Source organism: Poecile atricapillus, chromosome Z, assembly GCF_030490865.1.
Source record: "Poecile atricapillus isolate bPoeAtr1 chromosome Z, bPoeAtr1.hap1, whole genome shotgun sequence".
Taxonomy (NCBI): Eukaryota; Metazoa; Chordata; class Aves; order Passeriformes; family Paridae; genus Poecile; species Poecile atricapillus.
The window spans coordinates 62,087,773-62,113,441 of NC_081289.1; the positions used below are offsets into that span (position 1 = coordinate 62,087,773).

The 25,669-nt window shown below is 41.0% G+C and overlaps 1 protein-coding gene across 1 annotated transcript in view; it reads left to right on the forward strand.

The window, feature by feature from the left end:
• LOC131572734 (protein shisa-like-1) overlaps positions 1-23,083 on the forward strand; it is an 80,016-nt gene extending 56,933 nt beyond the window's left edge. The window contains exon 5 of the mRNA XM_058826041.1: positions 22,895-23,083. Coding sequence (XP_058682024.1) covers position 22,895 — 1 coding nt within the window. The 3' untranslated portion in view covers positions 22,896-23,083. The remainder of the gene's footprint in view (positions 1-22,894) is intronic.
• The last annotated feature ends 2,586 nt before the right edge of the window (positions 23,084-25,669 follow it).

Sequence of the window (25,669 nt, forward strand, 5' to 3'; positions counted from 1 at the left end):
TGGAGATGAGCATTGATAAATCACTCCAGTAACCCTCACTTCTTCCCCAGTGAGCTGTTTGTGCTCCCCTCAGCTCCCATGAAATTGTTCCCTTTTTTCCCCCCGGTCCTTCCCTTGATCAGTGGAAGAAATAGAGGCTTCCCTATCAAACCCCTATTTATCCCCTGTATTTCAGCATGTAAAACACTACATGAGCTTCCATATTTTCATTCTTGTAACCTGCAACTTTTTGAACTCTGAGCCCATGGACCAAGAGCACAGATGCTTCAGTCTGTGTTGGATACAGAAAAAATAGCAATAGGCACTGATGATTACAGGCAAGATGTTTAGCATGCAAAAGAGGATTTTGAGTAAGCAGCTCCCTCAGAAAATGACAGATTTGTGTACTATAGCAATTGCTAAAACAGTGGGGAGTGGGTTGCCTGGCTATTTATTTCTCTGTTAGATAATCTGCAGGTTATATAGATGAAAGTATGATAATTTTGCCCTACAGAAATTAAGCTTAGTTTCAGAGTCTAATTTTCTGCTCCAGTCTATATTTGATGAATGACCTCAGTACTGTCTTCTCAAAATGTAACCATACTACTAGTGAAGAAGTGAACACTTATGGAATTTAAAATTTCCACCCCCATTTTCAAAACTACTGAGTCTACTAAAAGACCGGTTTTAAATTTTCTACCTGAATTTCCATTATTCTAGATTATGACACCTGCTTTGGTAATACACCACGTTTCCAGTCTAAAAAAATCAACTTTTCTGTTTATGTTGCCATTTTAATGTGTCCCAAATTTATCCCAGCTTTTTTCTGTAGGGAAAATAAACATTTTTCTTTACACCTCACAAACACACTATGTATATGTGTGTGTGTGTATATATATATATATATAGGTGATATCATACCATAAGAATGGTTCCTGTGTACAGATGAGCATTCTGAAAATGCAGAATAGATCATCTAATCCTGACAGGTATGAATATATCCCTAGGCATAAAAAACTTAAATACCGTTAAAAATATTTTCCAAAGCAGTTTTCAAATTTTTGTGATGACAGATGTTGTTGAAGTTAACTTCCTGTACTACATTCATCTGAGTGCAGCTAAAAATATGCCCATTCTAGAAGATACTACATGATGAAAATAGGAAAGTGATTCTTACAAATCCCTTGAGTACTGCAGAGAGCTGGCAAACTGCCCCAAGAAGCATGTCAGGATTAACCTGTAGTTTGTAAAGCAGTTTTTAGATTTTCCTGGATTAGAAAAATGATGTAACTGTTTTTTATTTCAGCATTTCTTTCCTTGCCTGGTTTAAGTGCTATGAATTGGCAGTGAATTGTGTATGTCAGAAGGAAAAATCAAGCAGGCAGTAGTATAGAGTGGGTAGAACCATCCCTATGATGTTTAAACATTTTGTCACAGTGGGTCACTTTGTTGTTTACTTGAGACAAAGAGAACCATGTATAGCCATAATATTATTATAAGTAAAGAGGTCTGGAATCCATTAGGCAAGCTGCTGGCTACTCTTGCAGTGTCATGCCAGGATAGGAAAGAAAATCATTAATCTCAGGAGCATCCAACCCCATTTGGACTAATGTTGCTTCATCCTGTAGTGTGTGGATTTTGCAGCCCAACTAATGCTGATTTCTTCTTCAGTATGAAAAGCATCTGAGGGCTGTCCAAGGCCTATGCGGGCTGAAGGTCACGGTGGATGCACCTTCTGCAAGCCCAGCACCATCACAGCCTGCCAGTGACTGAGCTCACACAGCGGTGGTTTCTCTCGGGGTGCTTCCTGCAGGTCACGAGCTGGGCCCTTGCACACTCCCTGGCCTGAGGGACAACCTGCAGCCTGGTTACCTGAGCAAGCTTTTATAGCTGGAGATGGAACCATAGCAAGCAGCAGGCAAATTATTTCTACTGCTCACCAAAGTAAAAGCCAGAGAAGTGATAAAATGAAATATTGCCAGTTGGGTCATAAAAATCCTGACTGCTGAAACAACTTGTTCTCACAACTGTGGGAATATTGTTAATTAACAGTAATTAAAATGATCAGACTAAAGAGGAAGATCACTTTAAGAAGCGTGGGCCAGGGCAGCCTGGCAGAGTTCCTCCAGATCCTCCATGGCTGTTTTGTGTTCTGGATGTGGGAGGGAGACCTGATCCCTGAGCCTTGCTCTGCTGATGTTAAACTCCTCCTCACCTCCGTCAAGGATGCAAATCAGAGGGAATAAATACTGCCTTGAAGTCCAAGATTTGCTTCTGTGTTCCTTGCCTTTCTGCACAACAGCAGGCAGAGGCACTGTCTGTGATCACACACGTGCTCCGTGACTCAGTTTCAGAAACCTGCTGCTTGTCTAGAATCAGGAAAGGTAGCAGCCCAGCAGGGTTAGCCCGTGTTATTTCCTTGACACAGCTGGAGTGGATTAGGGAAAGGCAAGTCTATTTTACTTTCCCTTATTAAAGGCTGGAATCAGCTTGTGCTGTGAATTCCTCTGGGGCACTTTGTCTTTGTGACAACAAATAGAATAGTTTCTAGCCTGCTGCTATTCACCTGCTACTTGACACCTCTTTAGATGACTACCAAAGCAGCAGAGAGAATATAGTCTATAAAGGTAGTGGCAGAGTTTAGGAGCCAGCAGGTAACTGAGCCTATCCACAGCAACTGAACAAAAACCACCCAAATATTTTGCTAGTGGCTAAAAAGACCATGTAAAAGACTTTGCTTTGATAATGAATTTTGAAACAGATTATCGACTATCACTGAAGTGCTTCCTTCAGTGACTAGTAAGAGCTGCAATCTTGCCTGTGTCATGGGATATTGGTGCTGCAGTGGGTCACTATGCACACAGTCCACCAAAATCCTGAGTCATTGTGGTGACAGGGGAGTTCATGCAGAGGCTGCTCTTGATACAAGTTATTTGCAAGTAAGCAAGGGGAAAAAAAGCTGCCTCCTTCCATTTTAAGTAAATAATATCTCAACTTTACATTTGCAGAATTATTTCACTGAACAGGAATAGGATGTTTTAAAGATGCTGCTTTAAAGATGCAGAATTTTGCATCATAGGGCCAAGCATAGTTTTTATTTAGAGCCCTGACCTAGACTTTTATGTTAGACTAAATATGGCAAGTCAGAGCACCAGTAGTTTGGATTTTTAAAAAAGATGAAAAGAAATAAAATTGAATACTTACACTGTACTTTCTTGAAAGAGCTGTCTGGGACTTGACATCAGCTGAAAAATCTCTTTGGTTACAAAGATGAGGTGTGTGAGGCTACATCTACCATTATCTGTGGGCCTCCAATGCCTTTGGAATATATTGGGTTAGAATAACAGATACTGCTGAAGGTATTTTCCTCTAAATATTCTTACCTTACTTGCTGGGAACGACATAACTGTAAAAATAGAAATTAGCTCTACCCCAGCCCAAACCAGCACATCAGGGCAGGAAACCAACACCACAAACACAAATCAGGCTTGGAACAAAGTACCTCAAAATCTGCAGTGCTCCAAGTCTTGTTTGCTTGCCTCAATACAACATACAAAAAATTGTGAGATTTTGGTTCTATCATTTTCATTTAAATAATTCAAGTTACTGAGTGCCCACTTACTTTCTTCTTTGTGTTTAGAAATTGACTATTAGCATGTGAAGTTAAGCCAATATGCAAGGTTTTTGTCCAGTTCAATCTAAATCTTTGTGTATATATGCACAAACTGCATCTTTTGTTGATACATATGTAGTACACATTGTTCATTTCATGCCATATTCTCCTTTTCCTTTGGCTCTGCAAATTATACACCCTGTATTGATTTCGCTACATTCTTAACTTCAGATTCATGGCCTGTGGGCTGATTGATATTCCCTGTTTCAGCTGTTTCTCAGCCTTTTCATTGAGATGGGACTGTTGCATTCATTAGCTTTAAGAAAATCTTCCTTTTAAAGAGACAATACAGTTGAAGCAATTTAATGTGAATTGTGAGAAAATAGTAATTAGGCTAGAAACGAGTGGTTAAAAGGCTGAGTACTATTGCTGAATGAAGCCTTCATGCTGAGAAATGAAATCTAGTAAAATTACTGGAAACCAGATCTGAACATCTTCCATATTTAAATATTCTCATCTATTCAGAACAGAATTGTTTGCAGTGAGATCATTACCTCATCGCCATGATGCAGATATGGAATGACACTACTGAAGTAGCAGATAGCAGCATAAAATTTATATGAAATCAGAACACTCCAATTAAGCCTACAATTTCACTGCTAATGTCACAGCACTGTAGCATCACAAGGAAGGAGTTTGACATCCCAAACTGTATCAACCAATTCCATCTCCTCTGTCACAACAGAAACTTTAAAAGACTCTATAAATATTTTGGTAGTTACAGAAGTCCTACCCCAGCATCCTCTTAGGTGCCAGATGCTCAATAGTAATTGAGTAATGTTTTACACATTTTAAATATGCACAGAAAAATAAAAGAATGTCCTCACTTGAGTTCTGAAGTATGACAGAGAAACTTTAGCATTAGCCAAAGATATTTCCAGGGGTAGAAAGAATAAAAGGGGAGGTGTTGAGGAGCTGGAGTTAATTATCTAAACAGACAATCCTTACTTTATGCAAAGTGGCAACAGGATTTCTAAGTAGGAGATTTAGTGTAATTCATAGTTCAGAACTGAAAGAAAGCACTTTTCAAAATTAAAAAAAATATAGACAAGATATTGCCCATCTTCAGTAGTTTATGCCCCAGAGAACTACTTAAAATACCTGTGGAACAGCTATCTATGTAGACTTAGTGCTTTTAACAGAAGTGAAAAGGAAGAAGAAGAAAAATCAAAATGAGAATCTTTGAATTAAGATGCCATTGCTTTCACCTTGGAAAACGAACTCCCAACATATATTTGGGATGTTGAAAAACAAGTAATTCCCTATACTCAAGAAGGAACAAGCAGGTAATAGAGCTGAAGATCCTATGCTGACCTATTTCTTATTCTCAGTTATTATTAAACAAAAAACCATGTGTCATAAATAATCCTTTGATGCGGTAGCAGAAGATTTTTTAAGTAAGCTAAAATTTCTGTGTGAAATGATGGCATATTATGGGATACCAGACATTAATTAAATCATCAGAGACATATGTGATAATGCTGAAGACAGGACTGTTAATGATAACATTGTCAGACAATGTTATCGTTGTTATCATTGTCAATGTCAGACGATTATTTTCAGTGAGAGCTGAGGTCAGGAATCTACCACATCATTACTTTTATTGTCCCTGTCCCCTGATGAGATCATGATGAAAACAACCACAGCAGTCATTTCATCAGAGAAGCGCTAAAACATGTGTGTATGGCCTTGGTTTTATAATGATTTTTCACTGAACAACTCAAGAATAGCCCAAAAATTACTCACAGTTTTTCATTATTAGCAAGATACCAGATATAGCTTGGTTGTTAAAAGTCTCAAAAGCAGAACAGATCATGAAGCATTGAAGTCTGAGTCATTTTACTCTTCATTGAGACATGAGAGTATGCTGATGTCAATCAGCAAACAATTTTCAGGAACTTAAAAGGTTTTGGGGAAGTTACATGACCAACACTGTCACATAAATAAATATGCACAGACATCATTCACTGCAGAAAAAAGCCATACCTCTGAGGAGCGTTTGAAATCCACACAGAAAGTTTCTCAGAAATTAGCAATGCTGAGGAGATAAAACCAGCTTAAGACATGTAATGGCAGGAATATGACATGTCACTGGAACACAGTTAGAAACACTGCTCATGTTAGTGCAACATTAGGTGACAACATGATCCCAAAATAGAACAAGTGAGGCACATCGCTTCAAACAACTTGGAAATGAGTTTAATCAGCACAACACGTTGTAGCCTGCACAGAGCAGCAGGAGAGGAGTAATTGGTTGGAACTACTGGCTGGAATTATGATGGCACCCATCATAATATACAGGAAGGTAAAAAAGACATGTAAAAAGTAGTTACGTGGAATTAAGCTACCTCACTTCCTAATAGGAAGTGTTTCTATGCTATTGGGAGCCTTTACATAGGCTCCACAGAATCTCAGAGGTGGAATGACTGGGGACACAGAACTGTTCACAGTAAATGTTAAAGGCAGCAATGGAAAGGTGTTTACACAGTGGTTCACAGCAGAAAAATAACTGTGGGGCTCAAATCTGGAAGGGAACAAGCTCCACCCACAATTTTCCCTCCTGAAGAAGTGGTGCTCTAGTACACCATGGAGGAGTTTATGCACAAAGGAGTCATCCTAGTTAGGAAATTGTGTGTATTAACGAGCTGATCTATCAAGCTGAGCATATCCTTGAGCTGAGTTCTGCTGAGCACATGGCACACAGGCTGCCTCTGTCTGCTGGAAATCACAGCTATCACATGGAACTGCAATGAGCTTCATCAGGAATTACAGTAAATTAATTAAACAGTCATTAACTATATTCTTTGTTGATTAGTGATACAGATTTTAGTCACTCACGCAGAGGAGGGAGGCAGAGTAATTTTCTGTTGCATTCACAGTCTTTGGAAAGTGGTGAGTCACAGGGAGCTGCAGAACCCAGCACCTGCTACCTGCTCATCGCCAGCACAGCTTTGCCAAAAACATTCTGAAGAAATTGTGACTGGAGGGCAGCCAGAGATCAGCCTTTCACTCACCAGAAACCTCCCAAATGTCTCTCATGCTGCTGAAGTCAACAGCAGCCAGAAAACCTGCCTGATTTGCATTTTAAGACATTTTAAAGAAAATTACACAATTAACTGAGATGTTACTCCATATTTTTTTTAATATTCACTGAAACCTCTCAGAGCATAACAAAAATAGGCATCCCAATTAAAAAGAACCCCAGTGATTGCATGAACAACAAAAGGAAGACAAAATGGGGATGTGTTTTTGTGGGTGTGTTAAAAATATTACCCTAATTGGGATGCTATTAAAAAAATAAATAAAGAAAAGAAGATTGGTTCAGCCTCAGAGGTTGACTCTTCCTGTCTTTTCCTTGGCAATACATAAAGCAAAAGTAGAAATACCTGAAGCAGTCCAACAATCATACTTGGATGCGGGGGGCAGGTTTTGAAGGACTTAGAGGAAAGCGAGATAATAGGAAAAAACCCACCTTGTTAAGCATTAGGATGGTGAGGAATAATCCCCATCATCCCATTCTGAGCCCTAAATCTTCCAGTGTTCATTACACTAATAAATTCCACCTGTGAGGGCAACAGCTGCCTCAGTTAATTTTTTTCCCTTTATTCTAGTTAAATAAGTGCAAACATGGTCTGGAATGTTTAAAAAAAAAAAGTAAAAATGAGCTAGGGGATTGTCTGGCTTTATCTTTCTCAGAGGCTACTGTCTGTAGCTGGAGTTGGTGCTGTTGTTACTGTAGGAGTCTGTGAGTCCTTAGTAGGTTGTGGTGTTTGTCCACACAGTGCTTGGGTGAGCCAGCCATCTCCTGCTGCTTCCATTGGACAGAGGAAAGGGAAAACTTGTCTGGGTACTGAGGGCCATGAAAATATTTGGCAATGTTGCCGTTGGTCTAATTCGTGTAAAATTTTGTACTGGGTTGGGTAAGAGTACAACTCCCTCTCCAGTGCTCTGCTGCAGGCACTGCTGATGGAGAATATCCTAGAACTATTTGAAACACCCAGTGGTACAACAGATAACTCCAGACCATCAGTTTCCCACACAATAGGATGCCTAAACAAGCAAACAGAATTCTGGAGCATATGGAGAGGAGATACCAGTTAGAAGTAGGGAACTGTTGTCTCACAAGTAGTGAGAGATTGCTAGAGTGAAACACCACCTTCCCTATGACCTGCAGCAGGAAAAATCGTAGTGACAGGTGGGAAAGCATTCAGGAAGAGCTGCAGAGCTTACCTGACTTCCAGAAAGTTTGTCAGACTAAGGAGTTTAAGAAGCTCAAGGCTAAAGGAACATTAAAAGGCAATTTGAGTTTGGTCTGTAAATACTTCATGGCAAGGAGATTTCAGATAGTAGGGGACTGTACAAAGAAAGACAGAAAAATATCCAATACCTAGAAGATCTAATTATAAAAATCTTTATTGGTGATAAAGAGCAGGATTAAAAGCAGTCAATTTAGCCATCTAAAAGTCCTGTATCTACTAGTTATCATCATTAACACATTGAAAGAAGCATTTCCAGGGGGTTATTTATTCCATCTATCTTAAGATGGATGAAATTGCTTGGAAGTCTGGCTTGATTAATTTTTTTGACATTATGCTGGAAGATGAATTTATAGAAGTCATTTACCCAGCTGAAATTTTCCAGTGGGACTCATCTCCTCCAAATGTGCATTTCTTTTAAAGTTGGCAGCTGATCAAGATAATGTCTTGAGATGCAGCAGAACACCCCTTACTTCTGATTTTAAGATTGGCAAGGGAGCCTGTGGAGCATAAGCAACAGTGGGAAGAATGGGAAGCTGGGTTTGCACAGCTGGCCAAACTGAAGATCCTAAGACAACAGCTCTTCAAAAATCTGATTTTTCTGGGGAATGGGTGAGGCTGCAGAAGATTCATACCAACATCAATCTTCTTAGAATCATTAGGCTGGAAAAGACCCTTAAGGTCATAGAGTCCAACCATTCCACCAGCACTGTCAACCCAAGTCCCCAAGTGCCACATCCACACAGCTTTGAAATCCCTCCAGGGATGGGGACTTCACCATTGCCCTGGGTAGCCTCTGCTAGTGCTTGACAGCTCTTTCACTGAAGAAATTTCTCCTAATATCCAAGCTAAACCTCCCCTGGTGCTATTGAGGCTATTTCCTCTTACCTGATCGCTTGTTATCTGGTAGATAACCTGTCCACCTGTTTTCAGCTTCTTTCCAGATAGTGGTAAAGAGCAACGAGGTCCCCTATTAGCCTTTTTTACTCCAGGCTGAGCCACCCCAGCTCCCTCAGCCCCTCCTGCTGCTCCAGCCCCTCAATGTCTGCTTTGCAAATGCTCAGAGCTGCCCCAGGATCTGAGGTGTGGCCCCAGCAGTGCCCAGCACAGGGACAGTCACTGCCCTGGCCCTGCTGCCACACCACGGCTGGCACAGCCCAGGTGCCTTTGGCCTCTTGCCCCCCTGGGCTCCTGTCCAGCCACTGTCCCCAGCACCCCCAGGGCCTTTCCCAGCTTTCCAGCCCCTCTGCCCCAGCCTCAAGCTGCAAGGGTGACCAAGCATCACATTTTCCCAGCATGGCAAGCTCATCATGCTCACTGAGCAGTCAGGAAACACAAACCAACAGCTGCACGTCAAAACTCATACGATGCTTTTCTCAAGTTGTATCACCCTCTGCCATTCAGGACTGCAGGTGACAAACATGTGGCCTTCTTTCCCCACCTCTTCCAATATATGCCTGATTATGCAGCTGCTGTATAATAGCTGCTGATGCTAGTGGGACTGTGCAGTGATGGCTTAATCGCTTCAGAGAATGGGAATCTCTGGGCAAAGCTTCATCCCAGCACCACCTGCCAAGTCCTCATCTCTCAGGTTCTGTGGGCTCAGAGAGCCAGTGGTGGTAGCAGCACTGAAGAGGTGAAAATTATTTTTGCATGTAAAAGGCAAAAATAACTTTTTCAAACTTTGCGTATGGAAGTACTGTGAGATTATAGTGGACATGAGAGCATCCAGCAATAGGGTCTGTTACAGTGTGTGCATGTAAAAGCTGTGGTGGAATTAATCATCCTGAATTCTTACAGCCTTTCTGTTTCTCGTCTAATGTAAAGGTGTACACATGATAGCTGCAGTTATCACTGGGCAGCTCTAGGAAGCTTAAATTTCTTGTCATAAAAAAATGAGCACACAGTAGATCCACAATATGAAATGTGTACACATATTAAAAAAAAAAAGCCAAATAATGAAAAGTACAATAAAACAAAACAAGAATAGCTCACCAGCTGGCAGTCACAATGGTACACAACAAAAAATCTCCATGCTTCGTAAATTATCATTCAAACCGTGCCATACCAAGTGGAATTCCTCAGTCCTGTGACACTAACCAAACACTGTTTTTCTTTCTCTGTGACTCAAGAAATGCTGCTCTGCAGGGCTCATACACTGTCACTGAGCCATGCAAAATGTTCCTGTTGCAGCCAAAGGACATTTTATGGCCCAGCATACCCATATCTAGATGCAGCTGTGAGACAATTTAAAAATAATAAACCAGTCACAGTTCCAGCGCTGGCGTCAAAACATGTTTCTGTGTAAAACCAGCCATACAGCTCAGATAACCACAGAAGATAAATTGTTTTCTTGCCTTTTGCACTCTGCTAAAATTGCCCAGGGTCCTTGGCCTCTTCTCTTTCCACATCACAGTGCACCTCAATTCCTCCTATCACTTCTTTACACGGGAAAGGCGGGGAGAAAAGAGGGAAGAAGCATTTCTGCATAAAATTGCCTTTCTAACATTGCTTCCAGTATGTAGTGCTGTAACCAGTGATGGTGATGTGGGTGTTGCCCTTCTGGTCCTAACTGCAAAGAAATAAATTTAAAAATTATTTATTGCTTGGATGATTATGTGCAAGGAAACATACACTGGATCTACAACAGGAAGCCAAACAGGAACCAGATTAAATTGCAAAGGCTTTACTCCTTTTGATTTTAGCTGTTGATACTTTTGTTAATGTTGAGAAGCAGTTCTGTATTGTTTTTTGAAGTATCTTCAGAAACTTATTTTAAAAGAAATAGTTTAAATTTTCCTGCCACTAGTAAAGCCATACAAATTCAGTTGTGAAAAGAAAAACATACACAGAAGGAACAGTTGCAGGAAACATGACTGGTTCCATCCTACAATGAAAGCTCTCAACACAATAATTACTACATATTTTCTCTTTACCTCTGACTCAGAGGACTAGCCCTCTTAATACTGAAAAGTGAGAGCAGAAAATAAAGCTCTTGGTAAAAGGAATAACTACTTTAAAAAATACTTTTTCTCACATGTCATTAATGTGCATTTCATTTCCAGAAATGACAGAATCTCCTGTATTGTGCGGAGGTAAATAAAAAAGTTAATTTAACTTGGAGCAAATACCCAACTCTGGGCTGAACGACGGGCTTGGTGCTCAACACTCAAGTGCTGAAACTGATTCCTCCCTCCTAAATAGATGGTTGTGCAGCTGGAGCAATTTGAGCCTCTGGCGAGGCATAGGGAAGCAGCACATGCATCTTGTCTCAGAAGATTGTTCTGAGAGCAGTTCCAGCACCCAGAGGGGCTCCCTGGTTGTTGGAAGCCAGCACAGGAATTGGGCACCTTCCTCCACTGTTCTGTCCCCCATCCCTGCAGTACCCACCCTCCTACCAGGGGAACAAGAGCCTGGAGTATTTCTTAGTGATCCAGCTGGGATCCAGTTCAAGCAATATACTCATTTACTCTGCGTTGTAAACCAACATTGCCACCCTCTTTCAGACAGAATCTAGGAGAAACTCCTGTCCTGCTTCTAACGTAAGTTCCCTGAAATCTCAGTGGCTTTCAGTTTTCTTGACAGAGTTCTGTGAGCCTCGAAAGAAGTCAGCACCTCAAAGATCTGCAGGTAGTACCAGAACACTCCAATCTAATGTTTGGCTGACCCCTTTTTCCTTGCAGCATGTTTCAGCAGTTCAATTTCCATGAAAGTGATTGGGGTTTAGCCCCTGTTAGACATCAGGACATAGTATGCAGCAATTTTAATAGATTGACTTTTGCTGATGCCAAGATGTTAGGGCAAAAAGAGCAGGTTATTCACCTGATGTTGTCTGGCCAGAGCTGTTCTTTAGTTCAGTAGATTATTTTTGAATTTTACACAGAAACGAAGCTACACCTATATAAAGAATTTTATATACAGAGATTATATACAGGAACTGTGGTTCAGATAAATAGATACATAAATAAATACATGCATTTCTTACATCTGGCCACATTTCTCCTCTACTCACTAACTTTTCCCTTCAATTAATGCCAAGGGACAAACCATATTGTCCTGTATAACTGAGCTGTATTTACCCTCAGCTGTAACTTGCAAAGACTGTTACAACACTTAGAATCCCCATAAGTAAAGATACTCTGAGCTATACTGAGTATAGCTTCCACAGACAGCCTTTTAAATTATGTCCTTCATATATAAATAGATTGATTAAAAAAAATAAAAGTTACCAGACTGCTCTATAAGTGCTCTTTCTGAATCAAGCAATACTGTTAAACCACAGTTTTGGTGTTTGTGAGTTTTTAAAAATCCCTGTCAGTATTTTCAGTGCATTAGGAGGCTGTGTAAGCAGGGAAAGGCAGTGCCCTAATAAGCTGCATCATAAATCACATGCCAAGTTTTACTGCTTTTTTGTTGTTGTTGGTTTTGCTTTAACCTCACTTTCAATTTCTAGAGGATCTGTTAAATTCAAATTGTCAGTCAGCATGAAAGGAGGCCTTATTCTCCTATCATATACCTGAATTTTAACACAAAAGGGCACACTCTTGTAAAGGCTCCTGTACTTTCCACTGTGCCCCCCTGGACATAAGATAAATGGTTTGGCACTGCTGTATAAGAGCTCAGCACACAGGTAGAACATTTGAGTGTCTGAGGTATGTCAGAGCCACTCTAGGAACAGATTTTGAAAGCTGGTGACATCAGCTTTTGGGAAATTGGGATGAGCTGAAACCAGAGACAGCTTAGTCCTTACCAGTGATGCAGAAATATTTAAGTTCACAGATTTTTTTAAGAGCTTTTACAGCAGTACCAAGAACAAATTGAGGATCAAGCCCTTCTCCAGAGAGTGCCCATCTCTTACCCCACCCCCAGCAATATGCAGCATCTTTTGGCATATCATGAGCCTTAGGGATTCACCTTTCCTGCTACTGAGTTTGTGAGATGGGGAAAAAAAATCTAGGACTTCACATGCAGATGTAGGATAGGAATCTCCTCTTTCCAGAGAAGTGGTTTTAAAACAGTAACTAAAAAAATTACTTATTTCTTGCTGTGAGATATGGATTAGAGCAAGAGCAAAACAGGCTTAAAACTTAAAAAGGAATAAAGAAAGTTTATTAACAAACTACAAGAATAAGAACACCAGAATAAACTTCCAGAAAACCCTTTTTATCCCCTACTACCCACCATTCCCTTGTTCACATGACAGCATAGAAACAAAAACTTTGGAACTTTGGTGTTTAAAACAGTCTCAATTCCTGCTAGAGTCTTTTCATCAGTCCTTGTAAAGAAACAGAAGTCTTCTTCTGCTAATCTATGGAGTTTTCCACAAGAAAGCTATTTCTGTTATAGCTTTTCTATTTTTCTGATGCCAGCTGCCCAGAAATCTTGTCATCAGTTCACTCTTCCCATTTCACATCACTCTGAGGTGTGTTATGGGTCAATGAGTCTAGGGATGTTATTTTTAAGGATGAGTTATTCAAAGGCAAAAGTTCTTTTCATCTGTTTCTGTGAGCTTCCCTGGAAACAGTTTTCTCATTGGCTCTCAAGGCCTCAAATCTTCAACTATGACTCTATCTCACGCTCTTCCAGCACCTCACTGTATCACAATTACTCCACCTTTTGCTCAAAATCCAAACTTTGAACACTCCATTCCTCTCTATATACTCTGTCATGAATTAAAGGAGTTTTTTCAAGACTCTATGGTCCATCTCCATAGCTTTAACAGAAAAATATTTCAGCTTATAAAGCATCTCCTTATTCTCTACCTTTTCTGAAGCTTAATTCTTTTCTTTACTGTCTCTGATAGTTTATAAAGTCTCTTTACATGTTGATTACTCTCTTTTTTTCTCTCTGGATAAAAGGATTAATCTGCAAGTCTCATCTGGGTAATGAAAGGGTTAAAATCTTGCCCAGGCTTTGTAGATGGTTCTGTGATCTCTGCTGGAGCAAGAGCTGGAGCTGTCTTCGATAGAAGATTCTTCATGGCTGCTCTGGAGAGTGTGGTTGCTGTCTCAGCCTGTCGCAGGTCAAGAGCTTTTTTTTTCTTTCTTTACTCGGCAGTCTCTGGTGAATTCAGTCACGGCAAAAACTGCAGCCGAGCCAGGGACCGGCCTGGCCCGGCCAGAGCCCGGGGCAAGCCCCGCAGGCCCCATCTCCCGGCCGGGAGCTTCTGGGCCCATGCGGCCTGGGCAGGGAATGGGAGGCCAGCCGGAGCTCTGTTACCTTTCACAGCCAGGAAACAAAGAGACAAAGAAATTCCCAGGCTTAGGTCTTAAGGTGGTGTTCACAGGTTGATTTCACTTTTCAATGGTCAAAACTGCTGTCAGTTCTTAGAAATGACCGATAATTGGTCAGGAGAAAAGACTCCCATCAGTCACCAGTCGCTTCAACTTCCTTAGCTCTCAAAACCACCTTAAAGGTGAAGTCACCCCATGACACTGTGTTTGAGGAAATACCTACAGGCTTTGGGTTTTCCATCAGAAGCTTTTAGGATGTTATAGGTCTGTTTTACATGTTCATCAAATCTGGTCATGAATAAATGTGAGGGAAGAAGGTTTCTAAGCAGAACATGGAGACTCCAGAAACCCTTTCACTTTGTGGTACTAGATTGTAAAACAGAGTCACGTATATTTACATAGAAAATTGTATATTTGCATGTGGCAGTATGAAAGTGAAGATGATGTTAAGAGAAATCTGTACCAGTGCTGCACATTTTTATAATTCAGTTTTTGGGACCAGTGAGGCTTCTCATTTCCTAAGTTAGGCTTGGGACTGTGAAGTTCCTGCACCATCAGTTTCTTTTGGAGCCTGTCTGAAGAGAAATGGAGTAGCTCTGCAGAGTTGCTTTCTGTTGACAGTAAAGGACCCTGAGGTGACTCTCTAGAAATGAACCCATCTTACCATTCTAGTATGTGCAGTTAGGTGGGATGGAAACCCACTTGGAGTATCTCTGCCATTAAATTACACTACACACAGCAATAAATCTCCTCTCCAAAGCAACCCACTTGGACCTTAAAGAAGCAGACAAAAAAAGAAAAAAATACTCTCTTGCCTCTAGCCCATCTGTTTTTAAATATCTTCCTTTATGACAGGAGTGCAATTAAAGCTATTTGGTCACTCCAGTTACATGAAAAAGATGTGAAAATGAGTCTCAAGTGGAATAATAAGTCTTGAGTTCCTCACGATACCCACATTCAGCTTGGCATTATGATGCCTTGGGGTCTTGAAAAAACTTGAAAGCAGCTCACAGTATTTATATAGAAAAAACAGGGTTGGGGATTTTTTGTGAATCACACAAAGAAATTTTGGTTCAGGTGTATCAGCTGTTGAAGACTGCCACATATTATCAGAAAAATTCATCAACAATCAACCAGATGAATTTCAGCCTCAAGTGACACATCTTATTCAGGCAGCTGGGTAGTTACATGAGGGTTTCATAAATATCCGGAGAATTAGTAAGTCAAATTTTCAGTTGTAATTTGCCATCCACTCTTTTAAGACACTTTAGAAGGCCTGGGGTGTTTTGAGTATTTTTTTCTCAAATAATCTTAAGAGGAGGAAGAAAACATTTCAGATCACGAAAAGTCAGACTTCAGCTCCTCAGTGAGGAAAACACAGCTTTTCAGTGATCATCTTTCAATTTACATCCTGGAATTTTCTTAATTCCTCCACTTAAAACTTGTAAATCAAACCTTGAATGCTTCAGATTTCCATTTAAAATAAAAACAAACCTCAGAAATTTTCTGGATGTTTTTGCTTTTCAGAACAGTGTTCAGGAGTATCAACCAATTCAGGAACTACCAAATGAAAAACACTGCTACTAATTGAAAAATACTTGACTTTCAGGAGCATAGAATTACTTCAGAAACCTTATTTACAGTAAGTAATGTTTATTTATGTTAGCAACCCAATTGGTTTCACATCACTGCAAGTGAGTATTGTAAAATACGGCCATTAGTAAGAAAATAGAGAAAATTGTATCCTGTGTAGTTTCATTCCTCTCCCACCCAACCCAGCTGATAGGACAAAAGATATATTTAATTTGTACAGTTATGGATATTCCAGAGACTCTACAGGAAACCAGTTTTCCCTCTTAGCTTTGGTCTGTTGGCCAGGCAGCCATATTAATAACAAAAGTTAAGCCAGCTGCTGTTTTAACACCAACAGTTCAGGGGAAGGAGCTGGACGAGGCCAATCCTTGTCTGCAGCAGCCCTCCAGGCTCACTCCAAGTGCCAGATCTCCTCCTGCATGCATTTGTAGGACAGGCCTTAGATCCAAGCAGATCCTAAGCCCTTCTTCCCAAAAGAGCAGCCAGATCTTTGGTAGAGTGACCACAGTGCTGTGCCAAAACCTGGCTGATCAAAATCAGTTCCTGAGTGGTTAAAATTTGTTTCCAAGCTCTCTGGCTTCCAGATCACGGCACTGCCCTACATATGAGTTCAAACCAGTGAGCCTACCAGTGTGAAGCCCAAACACATCCTATAGGCAAAGTGTTCCTATGAAAACCATCTCTGAACTCAACAACAGAAAGTCACGGAATCAACTTTAAAAGTAATTTAAAGAGGCAAACAAAGTTTGTCTACTGGTGGGATAACCCAGTCTCGTGGGTGAGTGCCTGCCAGTGGGGGCATGCAGCCGTTATTAGTTAGAAGGTCTTGGTATTAGTTTCAGATCTGCCTGGAAAATCAGCAGCAGTGGAGTTTAAATCTTTCAAGTTCTTGTCTGTCCCTCTGACACAGAGAGCAGCCCTACACCTCCCCTGGTTCACAAACCTTCCTCTGCAGGACAGCAGCATGACCTGGCCAGCAGGTACCTGCCTGACATCTGGCAGCAACTCTCTCTGCCCAAGCCAGCCTGTCCCTCAGGAATGCAAGCTCTTCCCAAAGTGTCTAAAGTTCCTCCAAAACCAGGAAGCAGCTCTCAGAAGTGATGTGATGCAATGTGCAGTTCAGGTTATATCCCCTGAGCCCTTATGGGAGTTGCACAAGCTTAAGCTGGTTTGTAGGTGAGATTCTTAAGAAATGCGGTGAGCGATTTAAAAAGCAGACTTACCAGCACTCATAACAAACTATCCAGATGTAAACTTCTTTAAAGTTGAGCTGCTTCACAAGTTGATTTTTTTCTAGTAAGCCTTTCTAGTAATTGTAAACAGTCAGGACTCCGATGTCTGAGACAGCTGACAGCAATCACCTTTTTAACACATGATGCCCTTAGGTGATAATTACCTCCCATTACACAGACAAGCGACTGAGCTGTGAAAGAGCATGCCTCTTTCCCACCTGCATTTCCTAGGTGGAAGGGAGAACAGCTGCACAGGTGACATTCACACCTTGTGTCTGACCTCACGGACACTGCTGATGTTAGCTCGTTGTAGCATGAGCAAATACACTGCTGTAAGCATAATGCAAGGGAAATTTAAATAATCCAAATTCTTTCTTCCTACCTGCAAAGCAACATTGTTTAACTCTGGTGAATCAGCCATGTATTGCACATTTATACTGTTTAAACCTTAACACCATCCTGAGGTATTTGCTTTCAAACATATTTTGACATTTCTCTCAATTTTTGCAGAATTGTCAGCTACAGTAGGAACAGAATTTCACAGCTTGAGTTGAAATTTTAGTCTGCTTTTCAAGTTGAACATTTCCAGTGCCTGACTTTTGTTTAAACTCTTAAGCACCACATGTCTGTTTTCCCTGAGCCAGCTATTGTTTAGAAATATTAGCAGTGGCTATCAGTGATGGTGGTCATTTTTACACAGTGGCTGTGACAAAATTGATTTGCCACCACTTAAGGTTCTCCTCTCATCTGAACCTCATGCAGGTGCTGGGATGCATTTCTCAGCTAGACGAGAGGAAAATTCATGATCCATCAAAAGTGAGGTAATTCAGCCTGGGAATGAAAATAGAGGCAAATCCAATGTTTCTTTATGGCAAGATGGCAGCATCCAGGGCCACTGCTTAATGCCGAGTTATTCCTTGTCAGTTCAAAAAATACTGAACATCCAGCCTCTTTGGTATTGAGCCAACCTGAAGCAAATTTTTCTTGTTGTTGAAATTTCTTCAAACCTGACTCATTCAGCTGTTTTGATGCTCCCAAAAAAAATAAAAAAAGTATAAAAAAAAAAATTAGGAGCCCCATCTAAAAAGTCTGAGACTTTCCATTTTCTTTCATGTAAACAAGATGGCCAAATTGAGATTGAACCAGCAGCATTCAGTCTGGAATTCTGTAACTTTTAAGAACTGGTAACCCAAGCAACCTTCAGTGTATATTTTGCATATAATGTTACATGCTCTGTATAACATAGCCATAGGAATCTACACATGCCAAACTATGAAAATTATTTCCCTGCTCTTTGGCAGACACCACAAGCAGAGGGATTAGATTATATTCTATTTCTTTCTGGTTTGAAATGTATTTAGACAACTGAATGGCTTTTCATTTAATGCTTGCCTTACAATTAATTTATCATGTCCTTCCTTTCAATCTGGTGAGGTTTTTACAAAGTCTAGTGCATTGTTCTTTGTCCTCCCTCATCCTTCCATTTCTGGGGAAGGAGGACACATTCCCATTTCCTGAAACAATCAGTGTAGCCACCAAGGGCTTCTAATTGCAGAAAGCTGTTTGTTAGCCTGGCATCCCAGCTCTGCCTGTGACCAGAGAGAGCAAAAGCTTTTCTCCTAATCCCAGTGACCAGCCTGGAAGGCACTGCAGCAGAACCTTAACAGATGCAGATCACAGCAGGCCTGCTCAGATCAGTGTAGTGCCATTTTATGTCAGAGTAAAGCCTGAGCAGTTGCAGAGACTGATTGCTTTCGTGTGAACTGTGGGCCACAACTCATGTAAGTCATGGATCCAGGGTGTATCTGAGGCCTGAAGGGATTGTGGTGATCAATGGCGCTTGTATGTCAACACCAACTTAACCAGAGGCCTTGTAATGGTGAATGTGGCAACCTCATTTGTTAGAAAAATGGCAGAAATCTCTGCAAAAACTTGCCTCCAGAGGCTCTGAATCATTCCTTCATTACCAATGGATGACATTTCATTCCAGCAGAAGTAAGCCACCAAGCAATTGTTGCTGTCAAAGAGGAGTCAAAGTCTTTTAGTTGGCTGCTGCCTTGCCAGGCATTAAAAATCACAGACTGATTTGGGTTGGAAGGGACCTTAGAGCTTATCCACTTCCACCCCCTGCATGGGCAGGGACACCTTCCACAATCCTGGGTTGCTCAGAGCCCCATCCAACCTGGCCTTGGACACTTTCAGGAATGGGGCAGCCACAGCTGCTTTGGGCAACCTGTGCCCAAAGTGCCAGGGCCTCAGCACCCTCATGGTAAAGAATTTCTTAATAATATCTGATCTAAAATTCCCCCTAGTTGATGTGGCTTGACTGGGTGCTGTTCGTTGAGCAGCCAGGTAGAGTAGCAGTGGCAGCCTGGGGTGCTGTATTGTGACAATGACCTCTACCAGGGAAAAGGAGCAACCTAAGCCACTTCCAGAGTACAAGCTTCAGCTCCAAGTGCATGAAAATGCTATAGAAGTGACCAGAAGTGACAAACACAGGGTTTCTGCTGCCAAGCACCCTATGTTGGGAGACTGGAAAGTAACGTTCTTGCACATGGAAATTAGCATTCATCTTTCTTAGGAAAATGCAGGTATTTTTATGGGATCCTGCTGGTGCAAAATGATCTGAAGCAGTACCTCTCAACCTTACTGGTCCAGCCCCCCAGTCAATCAATCAATCAATCAATCAATCAATCAATCACACAACTCAATTTTTTGTAGGGGAAGAAGAATTTTTAGCCTAGCAACTGTCCTGTCAGGGTTTGGTTTCAGGGAGAAGCTGTCGATTTGGCCCAGACTCATCCAGCTTGGAAAATGCAGGGTGAATACTTGCTGTAAGAGGCTTTCAGAAATGAGTAGGGTCTGTGTGTTGTTTGCTCTGCTGTCCACATCCTCACACTCATTCTCCCATAGCTTTAGACAGATGAGAGGAATTGGAAGGAGATCCAGGGTACTCACAGGAGTGATATTTTAGCTTCTGTGCTGCAGACAAATATTCATGAACTTTGCTATGGTCTTTGGGTCCAGGGACTCCAGTAACTCTCAGTTTACACTTGATTTTACATTAACCTGAAGAAGGACCTTCTTCAGCAGCAACTTTGGGACACTCAGGTAGAGGAAAAGAGCAACTTGCTGATAGGTCTGACATATTTAAAACTGCACTCTGTCCTGGGACACACAAATGCCTCCTCTGTCTGCATCATCTCTAAACATTTATTTAAAAGCAAAGACAGATAAATAAAAGAAAGTGCATCCTGTCAAACAATCTAGTGATGTAAATTATGCAGATAGCAAATTAGTAAATCATTTCACAGGAGAGGAAGCACACATGGCAATCTACAAAAGAGTGAGCAGAAACAACTGAAGGTGAAGGACAGAGGTGCCTGCAAGCTGTGGTATGCGCTCATCTCCCCAGGTGTTCTTTTAATTAGTTATAGCTAAGTCTCCTGGGACTCTCTTCAAGATATGAACAACTCAATTTAAACTTCATCTGTGTGCAGACCTTACAAGAGGCAGGTTTGCATCTTGTGTTAATATGCATTTCTACCAGTATCAAAAAAGGACAGTGTCAGAACAAAACAACTTAATTTTTTTTTTTTTTTTTTTTACTTCTAACATGAATAAGGCTATTTGATTATTAGAAAGGAATTAGCTGTCTTGGCAGGTCTCATGTGACTGAGTTTTGGGTGAGGGCTTAAACCCTCAGAGTTGTAAGAAAATCACATATTTCTGTTTGAGGTCCTCCCTGGCTGACAGTTCTGTGAAAAACACCTCAATCTGAATTAAGGTAACACTGTTGTGCTATGGTTGAGGTGGCTGCATACTCCACCTTGCACTGCCCAGCATTTCACACTTACCTGCTTGAGCAAACAGGTGTATTTCTTTAATTTGTTCCTATGATTAATGATTTTAGTCTACTTCAAAGCATTCCCTAGCTGACCTTCAGCCCAGTCCCCTGCACCCTGCCATAGCTGTCTGTGGGCGGATCACACAGACAGCTGCACATCTGCACAAGATTTAAAGCAGCAGATTTAAAGCAGCTGTAATGTCCAGAAGGTGCTGCAAGTAAAAAGCTTAGTAATACTTAAAACACTTGTGTGAGTGTCATGGGGTGACTTTACCTTTAAGATAGTTTTGAGAGCTAGGGAAGTGAAGCTGCTGGTGACTGATGGGAGTCTTTTCTCCTGACCAATTATCAGTCATTTCTAAGAATTGACAGCAGTTTTGACCATTAGAAAGTTAAGTCAACCTGTGAACACCTCCTTAAGATGTAAAGTCAGAGGACTCTTGTTCTCTTTATTTCCTGGCTGTGAAAGGTAACAGGGCTGGCCTCCCATTCCCTGCCCAGGCCGCATGGGCCCAGAAGCTCCCGGCCAGGAGATGGGGCCTGCGGGGCTTGCCCCGGGCTCTGGCCGGGCCAGGCCGGTCCCTGGCTCGGCTGCAGTTTTTGCTGTGACTGAATTCACCAGAGACTGCCGAGTAAAGAAAGAAAAAAAAAAGCTCTGGACCTGCGGCGGGCTGAGGCAGCGACCACACTCTCCAGAGCAGCCATGAAGAATCTTCTATGGAAGACAGCTCCAGCTGCTGCTCCGGCAGAGATCACAGAACCATCTACAAAGCCTGGGCAAGATTTTAACCCTTTCATTACCCAGATGAGACTTGCAGATTAATCCTTTTATCCAGAGAGAAAAAAAGAGAGTAATCAACATGTAAAGAGACTTTATAAACTATCAGAGACAGTAAAGAAAAGAATTAAGCTTCAGAAAAGGTAGAGAGTAAGGAGATGCTTTATAAGCTGAAATATTTTTCTGTTAAAGCTATGGAGATGGACCATAGGGTCTTGAAAAAACTCCTTTAATTCATGACAGAGTATATAGGGAGGAATGGAATGTTCAAAGTTTGAATTTTGAGCAAAAGGTGGAGTAATTGTGATACAGTGAGGTGCTGGAAGAGCGTGAGATAGAGTCATAGTTGAAGATTTGAGGCCTTGAGAGCCAATGAGAAAACTGTTTCCAGGGAAGCTCACAGAAACAGATGAAAAGAACTTTTGCCTTTGAATAACTCATCCTTAAAAATAACATCCCTAGACTCATTGACCCATAACACACCTCAGAGTGATGTGAAATGGGAAGAGTGAACTGATGACAAGATTTCTGGGCAGCTGGCATCAGAAAAATAGCTATAACAGAAATAGCTTTCTTGTGGAAAACTCCATAGATTAGCAGAAGAAGACTTCTGTTTCTTTACAAGGACTGATGAAAAGACTCTAGCAGGAATTGAGACTGTTTTAAACACCAAAGTTCCAAAGTTTTTGTCTCTATGTTGTCATGTGAAAAAGGGAATGGTGGGTAGTAGGGGATAAAAAGGGTTTTCTGGAAGTTTATTCTGATGTTCTTATTCTTGTAGTTTGTTAATAAACTTTATTCCTTTTTAAGTTTTAAGCCTGTTTTGCTCTTGCTCTAATCCATATCTCACAGCAAGAAATAAGTAATTTTTTTAGTTACTGTTTTAAAACCACGACAGTGAGGAAAGCACTTCAATGTATTATTTACCCACGTATATGTGTGGTAATAGAAGCACATTTATAGGAAAGGAATAGGAGTCAGAGTAAGCAGCCAGGACAAGTTTAATATGAGCAGGGAGAAATAAGCTTAGCCTCCCACTCTGGCTATACAGAATCAAAAAAGAGAAGGAGAATGCACCCATCCATAGCACACATAAGGTCATACCAGACCAAACAGAAATAATAAGGGAGGTAGAGGCCTCTTTACACCTCCTCTTCCTTCCTCATGCTTTTTCTTTGTCTTTCTTGCCTCCACAAATTAAATCTGCAGCTGAGAATACTACGAGTTTTTCTTTACAGGAAATACTTTGGTGTTGAGTGCTCCTGAAACATTATGGAAACTATTTGTGCTTTATGTCTTCCAGAAAATTATATTGATGTGCCTCAAGATGGGAGAGGTAAGACCAGACTTCAAGGAGCAGCTTTCAAGGAAACCAACTAAATTGCAAGAGCTGAAAAAATTATGGATAAGCAGGAAAGACTACAAAGAGGAAGATTGAGCAAGTCACCTGAAGACAGACACCATTCAAACAACTTCTACAGGCAAATTATATAGAAAGAGTCTCCAGGAGAAAGTAGTCTGTAAGCAATATTTTAATTCTAGACTGACACTATTGTCTCTGGAAGGAAGCATCATATTTGCAAAAATGCTCAATAGGAAGAAAATTAAGTTGCTCTGGCAAATCCACACAAAGGTGGAAAACAACCACAAGACAAACCTTTGGTAGATAACTTTTCTTTGCCTCCCCATCCATCAATTGCCATTTGAGCCTAATCTCAGCCTAAGTGTCAGAATCCTGAATGTGAGTTTTTCCAAAGTTCTCTGGTGAACATTTTGTCACTGTAGGGTAGCTGCTGGCAACCCACATCACTGTTCACCATATTGACCTATGCATTGCAAAGGTAAGCAGAGCCCTTTCATTGAGTTAGACTGCAGGGTAGCAATCATAATATACATTTCTACATCACTGGCAATGATTCTGCTAAGACATCCGAGCCCATCTTAAATTCAGGTTCTTGAAGAGGCAAACTTTATTAGGATGCAATACCATTCCACCCCCATACTCCTTGAAGCTGAAAGAAATGGAAAAAACCTAACAAACTGTATATTTCAAAAGCAATAATACCACTGTCCCCCTGCTTTACAAGGCAGTAGTTCAATTCTGTCAGTGGCTGCAGAGTTTACCCCACACAAGTCTCAGAATCCATTTGTAAGCCAGAAAGGCAATGACTGCCAGAGAAGTATGTGGAGCCCTTGATCACTGGGTTGCAATAGGTTGACGTAACTTTCCACAGGACGGGATTATTTTAAAATCATACAGTATCAATTACATGAGAAAATCCTGTGAAATTCAGTTATTTAAGATATTTGCATGGAGAACCTGGCAATGACAACCAAACAGAGGAGTTCATCTGGAAATCATAACACAAAGCCATGATAATGCCAATTTCATGCTTCATGTCTAACATTTTGTCCTGCAAATCTCAGTAACTTTAAAATAACCATACATTTTACCATGTAACCACAACATGAGGAACAACCTTGCTAATGAATAATCAAATGTTCCTTTTGTACCTCTTTGGCTGAATGAATTTTAGTCTTCTGTTGAACTCAAAGGGGACACTTTTCTCAGTGATTTGAGTTACTTCACGGCTACTGGAATTCAGGATGGTACATGACTAAAACCATGAAGGAATAGATAGTGTTGGAGTACCCAACAAGGCTGGAAACCACAGGAGTGGAAGCCCAGTCTTCAAATAAAGCCCAGTCTGACTAGGATACCAACATGCACTTGCCCCTTTTCTCTGTAAACCAACAGTTAAACATGCTAGGTACCAGTGAGTAAAGGCAGGCAGTGCCTAAAAGAACAAATTCACAGATGGGTGTGCCACACTGCAGGCATTAAACTCCATCCTGTCCCAGGAAAGCTCGAAGCCTGGCCCACTCTCACTCAACACAGAAGCTCCTGCCCACCCCCTCAGCTTGCAGATACCTACAGGAGCTGCTACAGTGCACCTGGGGTGTTACACCTGTGTTACACCTTATCAACTCTCCAAGAAAAGAAAAAGAAACTGAGTAGCTGGAGGTGATGCCATCCATGCCAACATCATGCCCCCTCCCCACTTCCTCCTTGGCTCCAAGACCTGCAGACACCCAAAAAAGTATCCACAGTAGATCCTTTTTGTGGTGCTCTGCAGGAACTGCTTGGGTTTTTTACCTTCTCCCAGCATCTACTTTCAGTGTGAAGTGATGACTGCCACAGAGAGCTTTGGAAAAAGCTTATGTTCATAAAGGAATTTGTATTAAATACTGGTTTGTGTGACTTACTGTATTTTGTAAGGGTTTTTTTCCCTTTGGGAATTGTGCGTTATTAATGAGCAGTTTTATGCTTTACTTCTAGCACATGTATACTTTGTAATGGATGTGCATTTTGTTTGTTTTCTTTTACTCTCTATACAGAGCCAGTTAATATAAGGTATATTATTCTCTGGCTGAAATTCTGGTTTGGCCTACCAGTTAATTTATGGATAAATCATGTTGTAGCTGGTGAACTATTTTTCATCAATTGTGTTGTTTTAATCACCTGATAGCCTCTCTACTTTAGCAGAATAAAAGATCCTGAATAAGACTAATGCTAGTTGGGCCTTAAATTAAAGGGAAATAATTCATTAAATAAAAGGAAAATTATGTATTTCCCTACCACCATTTCTATCAGCCCTTCTTTCTTGGTGTTGGGACACTGGAGAAGAGCACTGGCTACACAAACAGCCACCTGAACACCTCAGCCACCTCTGTAGCTGTGTTCTGATATCCCCCTTCATTTACTTAATCAAAATAATGATGGACCAGACAAACTGCAATGAATTTTTCAGTTATTTTTGCAGACACTGGTTCAAATTCAATTCTTCTCTAAAAGAAATTATCTGGACTAAAATAATTGTATTTTCCTCTATGTCCATCCTGATATGTTTGGAAAAATAAGGGAACTGAAATTAACACTTACAAAAGTACATACATTATACCCCTATGTGACAATGGCAGCTGTCTCTCTCGGTGGCTATTAGTGACCTTCCTGCTCCAGAAGCCTCTTCCCCTATCCAAATAATTTCCTCTCTTCTGTTTCACTGAGAACTGTGTC